We start from the raw sequence: 22,635 nt of genomic DNA, 5'->3' as shown, positions 1-22,635 counted from the left end.
GAGCCACTTGCATATCTGTGAACTTATTCCTTTGTTAACAACCTGCAATGGGGCACTGTGTCAAATGCTTTCCAGAAATCTATAAATATGGAGTCAGCCTATTGTGCTTCATACATAGTTCACAGTATATCATGTGAGAAAAGGGAAAATGGCTGCCAAAGCAAAGATCATGATATAAAAATCATACTACCTACCAATTAATAACACTGGATCAGAATACTGGGCCTGGACACAAGGGATCCTGTGGAATCATATAAAACACACTTCAGGTTAACCCCCCTAAAAAAAAACTCTTGAGAGAAATGGGGGGGGGGGGGGGGGGGGGGGGGAGAGAGAGAGAGAGAGAGAGAGAGAGAGAACCAAGAAGAGCTCTGGTACTGACAGAATCCAGAAGAAGAAGAAGAAGAAGAAGAAGAAGAATTCAGGGTGTGTAAGCGAAAAAAAGAAGAAAAAGCCTGGGTTTCCTGGTTAAAAATACACTTTCTCACAGGTGAAAAATACACTTTTTCCGGGGTAAAAATACACTTTTTCCTTGTTGGGAGCACATTATTTTTGTGTTACGTAACAATACTTTCCCTAGAGCTGTAAGACTTATCAATCCTTGGTGTGGTAAATGTCTTACACCGGGGCGCAGCAAGCTACTAACTGCTGTAATCGCCGATTACAGTTAAAGATGACACACTTTTTTTTTTTTTACATTTAAACATCCTTGGTATCTAATTTTTCTACAATTTCAGTTGCAGGCATACTTCATACTTGTAAAACACACAATTAACCTGGGGGTATTTAAGACATTAACAGCTGTCAACGTGACAGGTGCCAGCATGGAAGGCCACAGGGGTTGTTCAGCTACACGCTGCACCCCTGTAACTTTCCAGCAACAGCAATTAATGGTGCGCACACATCCCACTGCAAGGTCCACCCCTCTCTTGCTTGCACTAGAGGAAGATAAGGAGGGCTATGCAACTGATAAAGGCAGCTGATAATCATGTAATGCCATTGATTCTCTAACTCTTCTCAAGACACTTGTATTAATTCTTTCATGCACTACAGTGCTGAAAGTGTTCAGCAATAAATCACAGCACATATTTTAGTGTTTTAGTACATAATAGTATTTATTCATTATAGTTTTGTGAACAGGTATATTTTTTAATGAATTTAAATTAGTTTCTGCATAGGTGTGAAGTTGGATTACTGAAGTAATATCGATGAAGTAGTGGGCAACTAAAATGACACAAAGATATCAGTTAGTAAAAATGTGTGCTGGAAAGTCTGTGGAAACATCCATTTGGGGGACCTAGTTTTGAGGGGAAAAGCGACATCATCGAACAGGGACAGCCTAAACTAAATCTGCCACATTTAAATTCAGTAATTAAAAATTTTGTCAGATATTTTCAAGAATCTTGGTTCTCCTCTTACAAATGGTTGTGCAGCTGCAAAGAGATGCAAAAATTGTACCATGTTTTTCGTTTCCGTCCGATGTGTAGTGGACAAAAAATCGCATGAGTGACATGAACAATGTCAGCAACTTAGGGAACAGCATGGGAATTTCGAGGACCATATTACATCTGCATGGACCCTCATGCAAGGACAGATTTTTGTTTGACTAACATCTTGATATTAAGTGTTCAGTAGCATCATTTCCTAGCTGCATAAGAACTTTGTGGGGTGGCGGGAAAATTTAATTATTTGTTTGTTCGCCGTTTTTCTCGCGCTAGCCTGGCAACTAATTTAGTAGTCAGCCAGAAAGTGAAGGGAAACGTACTGACCTTAGTTTCCAGTCTGCATGGCCACATTCTGGTCCAGGCCACTGAAAGAAAAGTTTCTATCCTCCTATTTCTTTGCACTTGGAAATTCACTATTTTCAATTGAAAGCAAGTCTTTCTATACTATCAGCACATTTAGCAGTTCAGAGGTGACCTCTACGGTATGTTCCTACCATATTGTCTTTCGCCCTGACTAAAATTACTCAATGAAAGTTTGCAATAATTGTTCAAAATTAATGCTCGCCATAAAAGTGGAAATAAGATCACCAGTTGCCACGCAGAATTTTAATTCACAAATACGCGGAATTGTAATTCACACAGACGGCACACTAACAGTTACTCTGGTGAATTCTAAGCGATCCAGGACGGTGTACAATCCTCGCGAGTTCACTATCCGTTTTTACCGCAAAATACGCGCTTTGTTACAGTTCGGCTCTGATGTCATCCGAGGCAGAGCGAGATCTGAAGTTTGACAGATGTGGATCTTACCGTAGCTAAGTGCGAAGCGAACCTCTTTACTGCCTCTCAGGCTGCATTTATATTGGTGCTGGAGCAGACAGCCAAGGGAACATCTGTTGTCTATGGCTATCTACCTACTGCAGCAGCCTCTGCACGGCCGCTTTCTCAGGCAAATAAACTTTAATAATATAGTTACAAATTACTTCAGAAACCTCTTAATTTTTATTTGTATTCAGTTAAGCTGTTTGAAATCAAAGAAAAAGTTTCAGCTCACTACAATGAAAACTTTGCCTTCTAGAATTTTTATAGTGGAACTAACGTAGATCATTACCTCTGAACCATATCTGTACTAGAACTTACGTCAGCAGCTATTAATATTACAACTCTCAAATTTAGTATAGCCCTATCACTTGGTATGTTTTATCATCCACTTTAACCAAAATTCTCTATCATTATAAATCACAGGTACTTAATCTACAACAATTGGGTACATTTTAGTTACAAAATTGGTTTTTTACTTAATTACTCAAAAACTATAAGAGGTAGCTTAATGTGGTCTTTAAGTTACTGTTTTGGGGTGGACTGAAGCATAAAACAAATTTTCAAGTTTCTAAGTCGATTATTTAGCGCCTCTCATTCTTCCCAAAAATGTGGATTCCGGTGTTAATTTTTTGTTATATGGTTTTGGAAACCTGCACCACTTATTTCTGAGCTCTAACTGCACCTTCTGACAAAATTCTGACTTTCTAGCTTCATTATTTAGTGCCACTTATTTTTCTCTTAAAACGGCATTTCTACGTAAACTTAAGTCTAGAACATAAAGACTTGGTACTTAAAACATTATAACACTAAACTATATTTTGGTGCAATACTTGCGTGCTACACGCAGACGTGTTAAGGTGATGTGGCGCTACTAGCAGTGAACTGGGTAAGTCCCGGCACACTCACTCACCTCTGTATCTCACACAAGATACAGTGCTTGGCTTATTTCAACTTCCTTTCAGAGGACACGACGTAACAGAAGACAGTGATAATCGGGGCAATTATGTTGAACTGTTACACTTAATGGCACAGAAAAATGAATGTTTGTCAAACTACTTGCAGACTTCAACTGTTTTTCAAGATATCTCAAGTGACATACAGAATGACCTAAATGATTCCATTGCTGAAGTAATTTGTACAGAAATTTCGAAAGATCTAAAAGAAACACCATTTGTTGAGGTTATTATGGATGAAACTTTAGGCGCTTCAAGCCAATCCGAACTTTCAACTGTTTTGCGATATGTAGTTATTATCCACTAGTGAAGTGTGTGAGAGATTTATGGGATTTGTTGATGTCAGTGATAATCGATGTGTTGCTAGTTTAATGGAGTATCTGTTTGGCTGCATAAAAGAACTTTATTGTGGTATAAAACTCAAGAGTCCAGACATACAATGGCTATGCCATCAAGGCTGGCCAACATAATGAGGTACAAACACTTGTGAGATGCAAATACTCCTCAGTTCTCTTGCTATGCTCATAAACTGAATTGAGTACTGAAAACAGTCTGCTGAACAATACACAGGACTGCAATTCCCCCCCCCCCCCCCCCCCATACAGCTTCTGGTTTTGCCTTTTTTTTCCCCTCCAAAATTGTCTAAATGATCCAATGCTTTGGATAAATCGATCAAATGACATTTTTCTTCAGTATCCAACACCAGATGCTTACGTAACAGCAGATTAATCACGCTACTGGCAAACTACAACATTGAGCTCACAGAGCTTTCCAAGCAATTTTACCGTGCTTTGTTTTGTGAAAGTGTTGATACTGTCTTGCATCAGTTGACTGACAGGTATGTGGACTTGGATAATTTGGAGTCCTTTCACATCTGAATTACAAAAAGTATAGCCAATATACAGGTAACTTCCCAGTGTCTGTATTTAATTCCTAGAAGGTATCCTATGGTGGACATTTTGATATCCTTTGACTAAGGACTGAACTATTTCTGATATGTTCTTCAGACGAATTCCAGAACCAGCCAGTATTTAGACAAAGTCAATATCTCACCTCCTGTGGTCTCACAGAAGCCATACCTGAAGCATCAAAACTAATGAAATCCATTTTAACCATTCCTGCAACCAGTGCTTTGGCATAAATGTCATTTTCAGCGTTGGAGAGAATCAAAACATATCTTAGAAATATGGAATTGTAAACCAGACTGTCCCACCTTGCTTTGTTGTCCACCGAAAAACGATTGCTCAAGTCCATGAAACAACAACTGTCAATCTGCGGCTCTGTGATTGATGATTTTGATAAGAAGCAACCCAAAATTGACCTCAAATATAAATAAAAATTTGAGTACTGGAGCTTTTAATAATATCCTTATTCCTGTAAATACCATACGAGGTATTTTCTGAGTATTCGGTATCACTCAGTAGGACTAATATTGACAAAGTTGTGTATTGTCCTTTAATAGATGGCATATGAAATTATTCAGTGTATTGCTAAGGCTTGATTCAATGCAGTAATGGTTAATCATAAACAATAACATGATGATAATAATAACAATAACAATAATAATTATTATTATTATTATCATCACAATAGTAAAGCTTCTCAAACCACCATTCCCAATATGTATCCATCAGCTGTTAGAAATGTCAAAAGTACTGACATCATGCCCACCAAAAGCAGTTTGTTGTTCCAAAGTATTGCATAAAGAGAAGCTTTACTTTCAAAGCAGATTTCCTTTTAACCAAGATGAGTTATGTTGTGCGTGAGAATGTGCAATGGATTTCTTAAATCGCGGAGTGTTTGACTCTCATTCAGAACTTAGAGAACCACCGGGTTGGGCTAAATTATGCAGTGCGTTGAAGACAGCTTGACGGAGCGTGGTTATGCCAATGTGCCCGTACTGTCGTCACACCAGATCTCACCAGAAATGCCACGGAAGGTGGTGCAGATGAATTGTAGTAAAGAGGTAGAGTCTGAAATCAGGTTTTGCGTGTCCTCGTCGGCGGGTTGGAGGTTAGGCAGTTCAGAGAGGTCTAACAGGAAATGAATGGCGTCGACTCGTGAAAGGAAATCAGCAACTATATTGTCAGCACCCTTTATGTGTCTTGACATCGGTGGTGAACTGTGATATGAAGTCCACGTATCTGAAGCAGCGAGGAGGCAGGTCAGCTGGCGGGTTTGTAATGGCCGGTGGTCAACAGTGAGGAGGATGCTCGGGTCGGTTTCACCAAACAACACTCCCATTTTACAGTAGTTCATTTATTCACCTCTTTACACATGCAAGGCTTACACAGGACTGACATGGCAGCACTGCACAAAGATAATGTTTAGCTTAGTTCAAAATATCTTTACTTTTAACAGTTTTTTAAATGTTATGAATACCATAAGTATCGCCACTGCTTTATTCGATGGCGCAGAATTTTCTGGAATTTTAGGAAAAGAAACCCAGCAAAAAACGGGTTTTGGAATGATGTTTGATGTGTGGTAACATGTACACTGCATATTTTCAAATCATGAAAGCATAAATATGAATTCCATCCCAAAGCACTGAAACCAAGATTTCACTGCGCAAAATGCTTTTGTCAGCCAATCACAGCTCATGTTCTGTGATCTTGCCAGCCAATGACAGCAGTTATTCAGAGCGTAGAACACGTGATGATGTCATCCACCAGTAACATCACTTTTAAGTAGCATGACCACACAAATAGGAAAAGTTGATGGTGTAGATTAATATGCATACAGTATAGCTACAAGAAAAGCTAAGCTTTCACATATAATTTTTAAATAATGGCATACATGGCTGGTCTTCTGGGTCCAAAATTTTTCTAAGTAGCTGGTTCTCTAAGTTCTGAATGAGAGTCAAACACTCCGTGATTTAAGAAATCCATTGCACATTCTCACACACAACATAACTCATCTTGGTTAAAAGGAAATCTACTTCGAAAGTAAAGCTTCTCAAACTACCATTCCCAATATGTATCCGTGAGCTGTTAGAAATGTCAAAAGTAGTGACATCATGCCCACCAAAAGCAGTTCGTTGTTCCAAAGTATTGCATAGTCTTTGTCCTAAAGCTATTGACACATTTTTCTGTCAGCACACACTTGCATGTGCACTGTGTTTTGCTGTTGTAAATGGCACATTTTCTTTGCAACTTAAGTTTTATTTAGAGTTTTTCTCTTGTTTTTTTTATTGCTACAGTATTATTCTGTAGTGTAGTGAGCTAAAGTAAAGTTCTTTGCTGGAGTATCAGTTCTTACCAGTCAAAATTACAATAATTTAGCTGAAAACCAAGACACTGAAAAATTCCTGCAATTCTACAAAATTCCCAGGTTTTTCCAAAATTCCCACATTTACCCATATTCTCCAGAATGTATATCGTCAGTGAAGAAGCAATACACACGAGAGACAAAAAACTGTCTAAAATGCCTAATACATTTCACAGAGGCGCTAAATTTGCATCGTAGCACTAGAAGGAAATATTGGATCAAATAAAAATGTGAAGGGAAAAAAAAAAAACTACTCTTTAGAAAGCTTAATTGCGGCACATACGCGGAATTGTCTCGGTATTTATGCTATGATCTGTTACTTAAGCGGTATTTGTTTGTCAGTCTCCCAGCATGACTTGACACATGTACGTTGGTATTTGTGTGCTGAGAAAGCTAGTAAGAACACGTTTTGGAACATTAATCATTTTTTTATTGAAAGATTTCATAGAAACATTTTAAATAAATATACTGTTTAAGTAGTTCCGATAATGTCTGCACATTTCTTCAAGAAAAATCCTAAATGTCACTCAAAGCTCCAACGTCAGGCACGTAATGGGGCCCCTTAGGGATATGGCTACAAGGGAGGGGAAGAAAACCAATGTGCACTCCGTGTGCATATCGGGGCGGGGGGGGGGGGGGGGGGGGGGGGGGTCATTCCAGATGTGGAAAGGGTCCTTCCGGATGCCGTGAAGGGTACAGGGTGCACCCATCTGCAGGTGGTCGCGAATGTCGGCACCAATGATGTGTGTCGCTATGGATCGGAGGAAATCCTCTCTAGCTTCTGGCAGCTACCTGATTTGGTGAAGACTGCCAGTCTCGCTAGCGGGATGAAAGCAGAGCTCACCATCTGCAGCATCATCGACAGGACTGACTGCGGACCTTTGATACAGAGCCGAGTGGAGGGTCTGAATCAGAGGCTGAGATGGTTCTGTGACCATGTAGGCTGCAGATTCCTCGACTTGCGCCATAGGGTGGTGGCGTTTCGGGTTCCGCTGGATAGGTCATGAGTCCACTACACACAGCAGGCGGCTACACGGGTAGCAGGGGTTGTGTGGCGTGGACTGGGCGGTTTTTTATGTTAGATGGCCTCGGGCAAGTACAGAAAGGGCAACAGCCTCAAAGGGTGCGGGGCTAAGTCAGGACATGCGGGGACCAAGCAGCAATCGGTATTGTAATTGTAAACTGCCGAAGCTGCGTTGGTAAAGTACCGAAACTTCAAGCGCTGATAGAAAGCACTGAAGCTGAAATTGTTATAGGTACGGAAAGCTGGCTGAAGCCAGAGATAAATTCTGACGAACTTTTTACAAAGGCACCGACGGTGTTTATAAAGGATAGATTGCATGCAACTGGTGGTGGCGTGTTTGTTGCTGTTAGTAGTAGTTTATCCTGTAGTGAAATAGAAGTGGATAGTTACTGAGAATTATTATGGGTAGAGGTTGTGCTCAACAACTGAGCTAGGTTAATAATTGGCTCCTTTTACCGACCTCCTGACTCAGCATCATTAGTGGCAGAACAACTGAGAGAAAATCTGGAATACATTTCACATAAATTTCCTCAGCATGTTATAGTCTTAGGTGGAGATTTCAATTTACCAGATATAGACTGGGACACTCAGATGTTTAGGACGGGTGGTAGGGACAGAGCATCGAGTGACATTATACTGAGTGCACTATCCGAAAATTACCTCGAGCAATTAAACAGAGAACCGACTCGTGGAGATAACATCTTGGACCTACTGATAACAATTAGACCTGAACTTTTCGACTCTGTAAGTGCAGAAAAGGGAATCAGTGATCATAAGGCCGTTGTAGCATCCCTGAATATGGAAGTAAATAGGAATATAAAAAAAGGGAGGAAGGTTTATCTGTTTAGCAAGAGTAATAGGAGGCAGATTTCAGACTACCTAACAGATCAAAACGAAAATTTCTGTTCTGACACTGACAATGTTGAGTGTTCATGGAAAAAGTTCAAGGCAATCGTTAAATGTGTTTTAGACAGGTACATGCCGAGTAAATCTGTGAGGGATGGGGAAAAACCCACCGTGGTTCAACAACAAAGTTAGGAAACTACTGCGAAAGCAAAGAGAGCTTCACTGCAAGTTTAAACAAAGCCAAAACCTCTCAGACAAAAGAAGCTAAATGATGTCAAAGTTAGCGTAAGGAGGGCTATGCATGAAGCATTCAGTGAATTCGAAAGTAAAATTCTATGTACCGACTTGATAGAAAATCCTAGGAAGTTCTGGTCTTACATTAAATCAGTAAGTGGATCAAAACAGCATATCCAGACACTCTGGGATGATGATGGCATTGAAACAGAGGATGACATGTGTAAAGATGAAATACTATACACCTTTTTCCAAAGCTGTTTCACAGAGGAAGACTGCACTGCAGTTCCTTCTCTAAATCCTCGCACAAACGAAAAAATGGCTGACATCGAAATAAGTGTCCAAGGAATAGAAAAGCAACTGAAATCACTCAAGAGAGGAAAGTCCACTGGACCTGATGGGATACCAATTCGATTCTACACAGACTACACGAAAGAACTTGCCCCCCTTCTAACAGCTGTGTACCGCAAGTCTCTAGAGGAACGGAAGGTTCCAAATGATTGGAAAAGAGCACAGGTAGTCCCAGTTTTCAAGAAGGGTCGTCGAGCAGATGCACAGAACTATAGGCCTATATCTCTGACATCGATCTGTTGTAGAATTTTAGAACATGTTTTTTACTCGCGTATCATGTCATTTCTGGAAACCCAGAATCTACTCTGTAGGAATCAACATGGGTTCCGGAAACAGCAATCGTGTCAGACCCAACTCACTCTATTTGTTCATCAGACCCAGAAAATATTAGATACAGGCTCCCAGGTAGATGCCATTTTCCTCAACTTCCAGAAGGCGTTTGATACAGTTCCACACTGTTGCCTGATACACTAAATAAGAGCCTGCGGAATATCAGACCAGCAGTGTGGCTGGCTTGAAGAGTTTTTAGCAAACAGAATACAGCATGTTGTTCTCAATGGAGAGACGTCTACAGATGTTAAAGTAGCCTTTGGCGTGCCACAGGGGAGTGTTATGGGACTATTGCTTTTCACAATATATATAAATGACCTAGTAGATAGTGTCGGATGTTCCATGCGGCTTTTCGCTGTAGTATACGGAGAAGTTGCAGCATTCGAAAATTGCGGCAAAATGCAGGAAGATCTGCAGCGGATAGGCACTTGGAGCAGGGAGTGGCAACTGACCCTTAACATAGACAAATGTAATGTATTGCGAATACATAGAAAGAAGGATCCTTTATTCTATGATTATATGATAGTGGAACAAACACTGGTAGCAGTTACTTCTGTAAAATATCTGGGAGTATGCATAAGGAACGATTTGAAGTGGAATGATCATATAAAATTAATTGTTGATAAGGCGGGTGCCAGGTTGAGATTCATTAGTAGAGTCCTTAGAAAATTTAGCCCACCAACAAAGAAGGTGGGTTACAAAACACTCGTTCAACCTATACTTGAGTATTGCTCATCAGTGTGGGATCCGTACCAGGTCGAGTTGACAGAGGAGATAGAGAAGATCCGAGGAAGAGCGGCGCGTTTCGTCACAGGGTTAAATGGTAATCGTGATAGCTTTACGGAGATGTTTAGCAAACTCAAGTGGCAGACTCTGCAAGAGAGGCGCTCTGCATTACGGTGTAGCTTGCTGTCCAGGTTTCGAGAGGGTGCGTTTCTGGATGAGGTATTGAATATATTGCTTCCCCCTACTTATACCTCCCGAGGAGATCACGAATGTAAAATTAGAGAGATTCGAGTGCGCACGGAGGCTTTCCGGCTGTTGTTCTTCCCGTGAACCATACGCGACTGGAACAGGAAAGGGAGGTAATGACAGTGGCATGTAAAGTGCCCTCCGCCACGCACCATTGGGTGGCTTGTGGAGTATAAATGTAGATGTAGATGTAGAACAGAGAATTACACTGCACTGATACTCGTCACACAGTTACCTCTGCGATAATTTTCATTCATAAGGAATGTTGTCATAATAACTATGACAATCTTCAGGAAGAACAGATTTAAGTTGTTGTAAATGATCCCATTTGGATTTCTTGATTTTCAGTCTTTCCTTGTATAGTTTCGGGAAGCAAACATCTCCAAGAATTTTTCTCAGATGCCTCGGTAATTCTTTCCACACTTCGTTGAAAGAGCACTTGTAGTAAATAATACCACTTGGGAAGTTCTGTATTGCCCTTAGATTGGTAACTGTAGGCTCATTTTTTACAGCTCTTCCAGGCATAATTGAGTTGTACAGCCACAAACTTTTCTCTGCATAGTTGATGAAGAAGGAATAATCTAGGTAATGGACTTTTATGGCTGTGGCTTTTTCTCGCTTCTTTAGATATCATAGTGTATTGGCTAGGAAGTGTAACTTCACGTCTTTTAAGCTTGCACTCAATGGAACTGTGAACTGAGTCACATTCCATCTGAGTATGGCCTTTCTCCAAAAACTTTTGTGTAATCAGTACTCCAGTATCAATTGCTAATCTTAAAAGAGCATTTCATAATATCACATTTATGTTCTGATATGTGCAGCCGTCAGAATACAGAATGATATGAACGGGATTTTCCTTAATCGTTCTGGATAGGGTGTCCATGATGAATGAGGCAAAACATGATGCAACCAAATCACCTTGTGTTTCATTGAACCAGTAGCATACTGCATCACGACTTTCTAAATTATACATTGTAAAGTTATGAAAAGCCAACTTTGTTTTATAATAAACTGCACTTGCACTTAAAAACGAAGCTACTTTCACAGCCTGTAAGTCCAGCTTCTGCTGGGCTTCTTTCTTGTCAGCATCTTTTTGCATCCTTGCCTGCTCTTCCCGTTCTGTGTGCTGTCTTCACATGTCTTCACTCAAGTTACCAAGCCTGTATCTACAACACAAGTTGCACTGGCCTTTCTTTGGGGAAAATAAGCTAATATTGCCATCTTCTAAAATCAAGTTAAAGGTAGCCCGACTTAATGGTGAAACATTCTCCGCACGACATTTTTCCACATAGAGTCCATACAGCTGTTGTTTGGATTGTAGAACAGGCTCAAGTTGCAACTTCGAGGAGTATTTCCTGCAGTAATGCGACGGAAGTTTCGGAAGAGAGTCCAGGAATTCCTTCATGAAGGTTCTCTAATCTTTCTTCTTCATCTGTTTGATTCGAGGTCGTGACGAATCTGTATCAGGACTCGTCCCATGTGTGGAATTACCCAGCCAATATCGGAAAGTCCATTCATTAATCCCAAGAGTATTGAGAAACATCTTTTTGCATACTTTATGTTTCCCCAGCTCATTTTTCAAATGATAAATGAGTGTCCCTTTTCTCCTGGATTCGCCAGTGTTCTTCCCTGGATGTATGGTTGGAATTACCTCCACAAGGTTGATAATGTAAACCTTCCTCTGATCCCATGACATCGTTTCCCAAAATGTGTTAAATACTGCCAGCCTATCATCAGCAGAAAACTGATGACACTTCCTTTGAACATATTTCTAGCACATCTTCGAAGTACATGTTGGACCTAATTGTCATGCCTCTCTCAGAGTATCATGAGTGATATTACCAATTAGACTTCTTTTGTATCCAATATACGCCTGTCCACGCATTCTCAGAATTTTATTGCATTTTTCTTCCCATCTTCAGGATGTGGTTTAGACTTCCCTTTCCTGTCACTGCTTACATCACCATAAAATTCTTGGCCTTCACTGTCAGCATCACTGTTGCTCCCTTGATCTTCCGATAATTTATCCAGAGTGTTTGGCAAACAATGAGCACCATCACATAGCAATGAGTGTGAATACTGTCGTCTCTAGTGGAAACTGTGACTGTGGTTTCCTTTTGAGCATTGTCGGATACAGCCACTGAAGTTTCTAGATGCAAAAATATTTATAAATTGATTTAAGGAGACAAAGATGGGACAGTCTAGAAATATTTGGCAGAAATGAATAAAGCACAGAACGAGAGAAGTGGGGGTGTTCTGATTTATATCACAATAAGACTCTTGTGGTGCTACAAACATTCAAAGGTGAATAATAAAACAATTTTCTTACTGCTGTCAGTCACTCTGAGGAACGATTCTCCACTTTCATAAGCTGATTTCAGCTGAGAAACAATTTCTTCTTCAGTAAAAAGATCGTCATCTATATCGCTGTGTATTATCACGAATGAAGCTACAAGCATGGAACCACTTTTGAGCACTGTTAAATACGTAATAAGGCAGTAACAATGTGCTGTGGCTGTGCACGTTTTTGTATTTACGCGGTATTGTTTACAGAATCCATAGATTGTACATACACAGCATTTAATTCTCTACAGTTCTGCGGTATTGCCATCTATTTATTTGCTGTCACACATACGTGGTATTGTTTTGGATAGTCTTTTCATGGTAAATAATTAAAAATTAGGCATTATGGCGTTAGGAGCAGATGCACGTACTGTCAACAACATCATCTGCCTGAAAATTGAAAAATCAGCAATTTGTCAGTTACACGGTATTGTTTCTTCATCGACAATATATGCTCTGTAATTGGAACACCATGAACAAGATGAAGAGACTAGGTGGCGGACGATGTGAAATGGAGAGGAGTACAATGACAGGAAACAATGAATAATAGACTGTGGTAGAAAAGAGAAGATTGGAAGAGGCTTTTTGAATGAGCTGCATAAGCAGAAACTTTTCAGCAGGAGGAGGAAGAAGAAGAAGAAGAAGAAGAAGAAGAAGAATCTTTATACGATAAATTCAGAAGCTCAATACTAGTGATTCTTTCTCTAAAAATGATGTGATAAATCCTGAAGAAATATAATTTAAAAAATTAAAAATGAATTTTTCCATTCCAATCCAAAGATTGAGGCACAACTAACCTGAATTGCAATAGTCTTCTGCAGTGTGTCCACAGCATTCTGACATGGTGGTCGCTGCAGCTCGTCTTCAGACAGAGGGCTGGGTTCATCACCTAGGAGAGCTCGTACGCACTCTTCAGCTGAATCACATATGGAGGCCAGATCATATCCACCTTCTAGTGAGAGTATAACCTGAAAATAAATAAATAAAAATGAAAAACCTTAAGTATACTTTATCCACAAAACATATTAGCATTAATTCCTAGTTAACAATACAAACACAATAATATGTAAATGGTGACAAAAGGGAGGAGAGAAGCTTAGACATAATTTGGTGAGGAAAGTCAGAAAATTCAAGAAAAAATTAATGTTGATTCAAATTTTGGATCACGATGAATTTAAGTGATTCTGTTAAAATGACCAATAATCAACACACACAAATGCAATCTGATTCTGAGCTGGATAAAATACGAATGCAGAAGAGTCATTAAAGAAGTAGATGGATATTTCCACTTGCCATCTTTCTAAACACTACCATAAATGTTGATGCTCAACACCCCAGAAGATGTAGAAACTGAGGAACAAATTATAAATGAAACAATCTAAACCACAAAAGAGTTAACAGTGCAAACACAATAATAAAATGCTGGGAGTGGGGAGCAAAACTTCACACTATTCTCTTAACATATCAAAATGCAATCTTCCAAAGAATTGTTTACAACACTTGTTCACTCGGTATAAGAAAGAAGCACTCCACACTGTGAATACAGCATAATCTAAAGGTAAATGCAGACAGTGCATGAGACCACTCATATCTCAGTCTGGTTTGTACATTCATAGTGCAGAGTGTAGTCTCTTGATGAGCACACCACAGAACTGTAGAAACGCCTTAACAAATCTGTATTTGCAATTCGAGTGTTAGCAGACATAGGTGACAAAAAAATGAAAAAGCTTGCATACTTTGCCTACTTTTATTCCATAATGTCATATGGTATAATATTTTGGGGTAACTCGTCAAGTCAAACAAATAGTCTTCAGAGTACAAAAGCGTGTAATACATATTATTTGTGAAGTAAATTCACGGACGTCCTGTAGAAACCTCTTCAAAGAAATGGGTATACTAACTACTGCCTCTCAGTATATTTACTCCTTAATGAAATTTGTCCTAAATATATATCTCTTTTTTTTTCCAACAAACAGCTAAGTTCATACATACAATACCAGGAACAAAAATGATCTGCACAAGGACTTAAAAGCACTTACTTTAGTTCAAAAAGTGGTCCACTACTCAGGAACACTCATCTTCAATAATTTGCTAGCAAACATAAAAAATTTAGTTACAAATAAAGATCAGTTTAAAAGGAGCCTGAAAGACTTACTAGTGGCCAACTCCTTCTACTCCATTGACGAATTTTTTAATAGAAACAAATGATGTATTGTATATATTCATACTATTAGTATTGTTATTTCAGCTTAAAAAGAGACATGTTCCACATCCACGAGGATATCCTCATCACGGATCTATGGAACAAAAAACTAATCTAATCTAATGAAGTTGACAAAACAATACCACAAAGCCTGTTTTGCAGGGTAGAATACTAAGCCACCTGGAAGGAGCTGGACACATAGCAAAGTCTCATTATCCTCATATGTGCCACACAGTGTCACTTCGAGGTTTTGGCGACAGTTTTGAGACAAAGGAGACATTCGTCACAGGCCAGAATCAAGTCGACCGAGAATAACCACCCCACAGCATGACCTGTACCTGGGCTTAACTGCTGGATGAAATCTGCAAGACAATTGGCTGCAGAGCATGCAGCTCCCTCACGAGTAGTTGTTTCACAACAAACTGTGTATCGGGGACCCAGAACAGTAGACTGTTTGCCAGATGTCAGGTCATGTGCATCCTGCTCACACACAGGCCCTTATTGCGGAGTCAGCAATATCAAAATAGGACCCTTTTCAGTATGCAAAATGGGCTTCATCGCACATTACTACGGAGAGAAGCAGATAGCCAATAAAACCCATGGAACATCGTGGAAAGAGACTGGTTTTGTGGTGATGGCACCATGGTGCAGGAAGGCTTCATGTTAAATGGCCATACAGAGCTGCACACCTTCATTAGTTAGTTAGCTAGTTACATGTTCCACAGATCATATGAATAGTTCTTTTACTGAAATGATGTGGAGTGAGTCAGTTTACAAGATATGTACAAATGGTTAATGTTTAATAATATTAAACATTTTATCATTTTCTTCCTACTCATGCAAGTACAATTAAAATCAAGTCTTCTTCTAATTTTTAAACTGGTTCCCAGTTTTTAAATCTGTGAGCAGCGGTGCACTATGGGAAAGGCAACAGGGTGGGGATAAGGAGGAGGCTGGGGTTGGGTGGGGGAAGGATAGCAGGGTAGGGGTAGGAGACAGTAAAATGCTGCTAGTGGGAGGTTGTAGAGATGAGGGTAGGGCAGCTAGGTTCAATTGGGAGGTTAGATGGAAGGGGGGGAGGGGTTAGTGAAAAAGACGAGAAGCAAAAGACTGGTACGTTAGTGGTATGGAGGGCTGTGTAGTGCTGGAATGGGAAAAGGGAAGAGCCTAGAAGGTAAGGACAAGCACTAACAAAGGTTGCGGCCAGAAGGTCTTAGGAACGTAGGATAGCAGGGAGAGTTCCCAACTATGAAATTCAGAAAAGCTGGTGTTAGTGAAAGGATCCAGATGGCACATGCTGTGAAGCAGTCATTGAAATGAAGAATGGCGTGTTCAGCAACCGGGTGGTCCAGGTTTTTCTTGGTCACAGTTTGTCAGAGGCCCTTCATGCAGACAGACGGGTTGTTGGTTGTCCTGCCCATGTAGAATACAGCATAGTGCTTGCAGCTTAGCTTGTAGATCACATGACAGGTTTCATAGGTAGCCCTGCCTTTGATGGGATACGTGATGTCTGCCTTTGATGGGATAGGCGACTTTTGTGATGGGACTGGAGGAGATGGTGATAGGACGATGTAATAAACTATTTGGTAAATGAAATATAAATATAGATTATATAAAATATTATTCAGGAACAGTTCACACACCAGCTTACTTCTGTTGGGGGCTAATAAGGCTCAGCACCACGATTTATTCCTCAGACACCACTGTCAGATCAAATACACGTCCATGTGTTACTCTACTGTTGTGGGCACCTTACAACCATTCTGCTGGTTTCCAAAAATTAATTTTACGTGTTTCATTGTTTTAGTAGTGTGCTATTACTAAAAACACATCAGTGTCAAATGGAAACATTAAAAAAAGGGGACAAAGAAAAGATAGGGAAAAGTACAATGTGTGCCATAGACTCAGTCCATAGGTTGCAAATTTCTGTAGCATCTGGTTAGAAATTTTCTTACTGAAAGAGTAGGGCAAGAAGGAGGGCTGACTGGGAATTTGTCCCTACTGAGACACTAAAAGAAGAGCATATGACGATACAATGTACACACCTTTCCATCAGCGAGCTGCATCAGCTGATGAGTCATGTGGCCAAAGCACGCTGGGGAGACTTTGTAGCCACCCAGAGGAGCAGCATGCCCTGCAGCTGCATCAAACCCTGCAGACACCAGCACCACCTCTGGAGAGTACTCCTGAAAGTACAGGAAATTAATCAATAAAGGGAGAATTCTATAGTTTCCTCTTATTAACACACCTACATTTCTTACATACAATGAGGAATTTTGTACCATCTTTCAACACCATTAGCGATAATAGAATGAAAAAAGCAAGGAAGGAAGAAATATTAAGAGTTTAACATCCCATTGACAATTAGGTAATTAATGACAGAGCTGAACTTGGATTAGGAAAGAAATTCACCATGCCCTTTCAAAGGAAGCATGCCAGCATTTGACTAAGCAATTTAGGGAATCATAAAAAACCAAAATCTGGATGGCCTGACAGGGATTTGAATCGTCATCCTCTGAAATATAAACTGTGTGATAACCACTGCCCTCCCCACTTGAAGACAATCAAACAATTTGTGTTTCATGATTCAAATTTTAAGAAACACTAAATTTCCTTTATGAACAACACGTATATCTACTGACAGAACATCTGTCAGTTCCGACTATTTCATAAGTTTCTATTGTTATTTTGGGGTTATGATAAAACACAAGGCACAGGGAAAGAAAAGTGAGGGAGGGCGAAGTTGGGGGGGGGGGGGGGGAGTGAGTGACAGGTCAAAAGCTATTCCAATAACAATGATGCTGCTGCTGCTTTGTCAGTGTAACGGTACTTTGACTACCGCGCCTCCGCCAATACAAAGATATGATTTACGATCGCGCATGCGGAAGAGCGCTGCACCAGCGACCGATTTTTGTAAATAATTTTGATCTCTTTTTTTTTTTTACTTTTGCATAGGTGTTTGTTTTTAACAACTAATTGATTACACTCTCTGTCTCGTCTTCATACGAAAGACGTGTGTTTTTCGGCGCTGTGTTAAATATGCTTTTAAGTGGAAATTAAAATTATATTACGAAACAAAGTTGTTTCAATAGTGATTCGAAATGGTTATCCCTGAATTTGTACATTGATCCTGACAGTGACAACTTGAAGAAATTTTCAACAGACGGAGAACAATGAAAACAGGTCATACTACAAGAAAATTAAGAAGACAGCCACGAAGACTATATTGTAATTAATACTGCGTTTCTAACAAGATTATAAGGTAAATTTCAATTAGTTTCTGATGCTATTTCCGTACAGTCGCTTTTTGTAGTGTTACCGACCCGGTCTGCCATGCACAGTCAAATTACAGCACTATCTCTATCAATAATATGAAGTCCGCCTCATCCGTAACTTATTCCATCAAAATTCAAAACCCAATCAGATTTTATATTTTATATTTTCACGGCAGAAATCCGAGGAAAGGAAACACTACAATTGGCGTCCTGGTGACAGAACTTACAATCTCCGGATTTGATACAAGTGCATTTATTATAAATTTTGGACATTTTATCTAATTTTAATCACTTAATAGCATCAGAAAATGAATTTGGACTAATTCTCATTCATTTCAATTGTAATGTTGCGTGCATGAAATTTACAACAATATTGTTTGCCCTGTTATTAATTCGTGTTAATTTTGATTTTCATGCTGAGGAAATTAATTTGTTAAAAAAAAAAAAAGGAAAAGGATAACGTTCCATAAAATAATTTGCACAAACGCGAAAGAAAAATTTGGGATTGAAAACTGTATATCTGACGCTACATTTGCAACATAAGACTGAGAAAAAAAAAAAACGGTAAGTACAGAAAATTCCGATCCATTTATTTCGAAATTATTTTTCCAAATTGTAGTTAACATTGATTTACTGTTATTGCAAATGATAAATTAAGAGCATATTCACAGTCATTTATTTGTGAGAGGGTAATTTCAGTACCAGTTTAATAATTCAATTTCTAATTAAAAATCATATAGAAATATCCATTTCCATAAGAGAAATTTCAGATTTCAACATATCATATAAAAAAAATTTTTTTCCCATTGGAAAATTTTATTTGCAATTAATTACGAAAATCGCAAGATGGACGCTAGACGCGTAGAAATTGTTTCCGCGGACGAGCTTAGTGAAAGTGACACATTTTTATTTATTTATTTATTGTTCCATGGGACCACATTTAGGAGAAGTCTCCATGGTCATGGAATGAGTCAATACATGAAATTATAACACGATTGTAGAAACAGATAAAATGAAATATAAGAAACATATTCAGGCGACAAGTCGTTAGTTTAAATAAAGAAAATCAAGAATGTAACACTGGAATTTGCTTAATTTTTTAGCTCTTCCAGGAGCTCCTCGACAGAATAGAAGGAGTGAGCCATGAGGAAACTCTTCAGTTTAGACTTAAAAGTGTTTGGGCTACTGCTAAGATTTTTGAGTTCTTGTGGTAGCTTATTGAAAATGGATGCAGCAGAATACTGCACTCCTTTCTGCACAAGAGTCAAGGAAGTGCATTCCACATGCAGATTTGATTTCTGCCTAGTATTAAGTGAGTGAAAGCTGCTAACTCTTGGGAATAAGCTAATATTGCTAACAACAAACGACATTAAAGAAAATACATACTGTGAGGGCAATGTCAAAATTCCCAGACTATTGAATAGGGGTCGACAAGAGGTTTTCGAACTTACACCATACATAGCTCGAACAGCCCGTTTTTGAGCCAAAAATACCCTTTTTGAATCAGAAGAATTACCCCAAAAAATAATACCATATGACATAAGCGTATGAAAATATGCGAAGTATACTAATTTTCGTGTTGAAATGTCACTTATTTCAGATACTGTTCTAATGGTAAATAAAGCGGCATTTAGTTTCTGAACAAGATCCTGAACATGGGCTTTCCACAACAGCTTACTATCTATCCATACGCCTAGGAACTTGAACTGTTCTGTCTCGCTTATAACATGCCCATTCTGTCTGATTAAAATGTCAGTTCTTGTTGAATTGTGAGTTAGAAACTGTAAAAACTGAGTCTTACTGTGATTTAGCATCAAATTATTTTCCACAAGCCACGAACTTATATCATGAACTACATTATTTGATAATGTTTCAATATTACACACAAGGTCCTTCACTACCAAGGTGGTGTCAACAGCAAACAGAAATATTTTTGAATCACCTGTAATACTAGAAGGCATATCATTTATATAAACAAGAAACAGCAGTGGCCCCAGCACCGACCCCTGGGGAACGCCCCATTTAACAGTGCCACATTGGGACTGAACATCATTACCGCTCTCAATATTGCGGAGGATTACCTTCTGCTTTCTGTTCTTAAAGTAGGAGGCGAACCAATTGTAAGCTACTCCCCTTACTCCATAATGTTCCAACTTCTGCAGTAATATTTTGTGGTCAACACAGTCAAAAGCCTTCGTTAAATCAAAGAAAACACCTAACGTTCGCAACCTTTTATTTAATCCGTCCAAAACCTCACAGAGAAAAGAGACTATAGCATTTTCAGTTGTTAAGCCATTTCTAAAACCAAACTGTACATTCGACAGCAAATTATGTGAATTTAAATGCTGCAGTAACCTTGTATATACAACCCTCTCGATAACTTTAGCAAACACCGATGGCATAGAAATAGGTCTATAATTGTCTGTCTCCCTTTTTATAAAGTGGCTTCACTACCGAGTACTTTAATCGGTCAGGAAACCGACCACTCCTAAAGGAAAAGTTACAGATATGGCTAAGTACTGAGCTAACATACGTGGAACAATACTTCAGTATTCTGCTAGATACCCCGTCATATCCATGAGAGTTCTTGGTCTTTAGTGATTTAATTATTAACTCAATCTCCCTCTTGTCAGTATCATGGAGGAGCATTTCAGGTAACAGTCTCGGAACACTTTTTTCTAAGAGCGCTATATGATTCCCTGTTGGGACTAGGTTTCTATTTAGTTCACCTGCTATATTCAGAAAGTGATTATTAAGTATTGTAGATATATGCGACTTATCAGTAACACGGACATCCCCACTACGCACTGATTCTATATTCTCGACCTGTCTCTGCAGACCAGCCACTTCCTTTACGACTGACCATATGGTTTTAATTTTATCCTGAGACTTAGCTATTCTATCTGCATACCACATACTTTTTGCCTTCCTAATAACTTTTTTAAGCACCTTACAATACTGTTTGTAATGGGCTGCTGCATTTAGATTTTGACTGTTTCTAACGTTTTGATATAATTGCCACTTTGTTCTACAAGATATTCTTATCCCATTAGTCAGCCACCCAGGCTGCCTGTTTGTGCTAGTACCCTGTTTTGAACGTTCTAATGGAAAGCAACTTTCAAAGAGCACGAGAAAAGTCTTGAGGAAAGCATTATATTTATCGTCTACTGTATCAGCACTATAAACATCTTGCCACTCTTGTTCCTTGATAAGGTTTACAAAAGTCTGTACAGCAACTGGATCAGCTTTCCTAAAAAGTTGGTAACTATATTTAACATGTGTTGCAGCACAAAAATCTTTTAGACTTAAAATTTGTGCATCATGATCTGAAAGGCCATTCACCTTTTTGCTAACAGAATGCCCTTCTAATAATGATGAATGAACAAAAATATTGTCTATGGTTGTTCTACTGTTCCCTTGCACTCTCGTTGGAAAGAATACGGTTTGCATAAGATTATATGAATTAAGGAGGTCTACCAGCATCCTTTTCCTTGCACAATCACTTATACAATTAATATTGAAGTCACCACATATAACTAACTTTTTGTATTTCCTATAAAGTGAACCAAGAACCTCCTCTAGCTTTAGCAAAAATGTTGTGAAATCGGAGTCTGGGGATCTATAAATAACAACAGTAAGAAGTTTAGCTCCACTAAATTTAACCACACCTGCACAACATTCAAACACCTTTTCAGTGCAGTACTTTGAAACATCAATTGACTCAAATGGGATACCGTTTTTCACATACATGGCTACTCCCCCACACCGCAAAGAGCTCCTAGAAAAGCTGCCAGCCAACCTGTATCCTGGTAAAGGAAGCCTCTGAATTATCTCCTTATTTAATAAGTGTTCAGATATACCAATAATTTCAGAGTCAACATCTATAAGCATGCACATTGCAAAACATGTCCGACAGTCAAATGAATATTGGACTTAATAGTGAGGATGTTCAAGACATAATTTTACCGAATCGATTAAGACAACAATCCCTTTATTTAAACAGATATACAGGCGAATGGAGAATGAGTACTACGCGACAAAACGAGACATTGACAACGTCAACTTCAGAACCAGACATCAATCAGACACGAAAAAATGACGAAACTAAGACACAGAACTCTGACATGCTCAACCAGATTCTGAAGTTACTTGGTGACCAAAACAGAAAATTTGACACTTTAGATAAAAGATTTGACGCTTTTAGACGAGAAAAATGACAATTTAAAATGTGACATTGGGAAATTTGACACTAAATTCGATGAACTGACACGGGACATAAAACAAAATTTTGAAAAACAATCGAGACAAATTGCCAACTTGACAGAAACCACCAGTAGTCTTGGAAGGAAATTTACTGACTTATCAGACAAGGTTACGAGACAATAAAAGGTATTTGTGGAATTCAGTGATGAGACAAAAACTGATTTACGACGATGTAATGAGAAATTGTTAACAGTAGTTTTTGAACAACAGAAAACCAGTACCCAAGTTGACGAGTTACGACAGTCACACAATTCCATAAAAACAAACCAAGAACACTTAGACCTGACGATTACAGACCTTTCAGACA

At 39.0% G+C, this 22,635-nt stretch overlaps 1 protein-coding gene across 4 annotated transcripts in view; it reads right to left on the bottom strand.

Moving 5' to 3' along the window:
* Positions 1 to 22,635, bottom strand: part of LOC126253406 (histone deacetylase 5) — a 662,028-nt gene that overhangs the window by 8,268 nt on the left and 631,125 nt on the right. For all 4 annotated transcript variants that reach the window (XM_049954707.1, XM_049954708.1, XM_049954709.1 and 1 more), the window contains 2 exons: positions 16,836 to 16,976; positions 13,385 to 13,555 (listed from right to left, as the gene is read on the bottom strand). In XM_049954707.1, coding sequence (XP_049810664.1) covers positions 13,385 to 13,555; positions 16,836 to 16,976 — 312 coding nt within the window. The remainder of the gene's footprint in view (positions 1 to 13,384; positions 13,556 to 16,835; positions 16,977 to 22,635) is intronic.

The sequence above is a fragment of the Schistocerca nitens genome, chromosome 4 (assembly GCF_023898315.1).
Source record: "Schistocerca nitens isolate TAMUIC-IGC-003100 chromosome 4, iqSchNite1.1, whole genome shotgun sequence".
Lineage (NCBI taxonomy): Eukaryota > Metazoa > Arthropoda > Insecta > Orthoptera > Acrididae > Schistocerca > Schistocerca nitens.
Note: the sequence above shows the minus strand (reverse complement) of the source record. Positions and strands in the feature narration are given on the sequence as shown.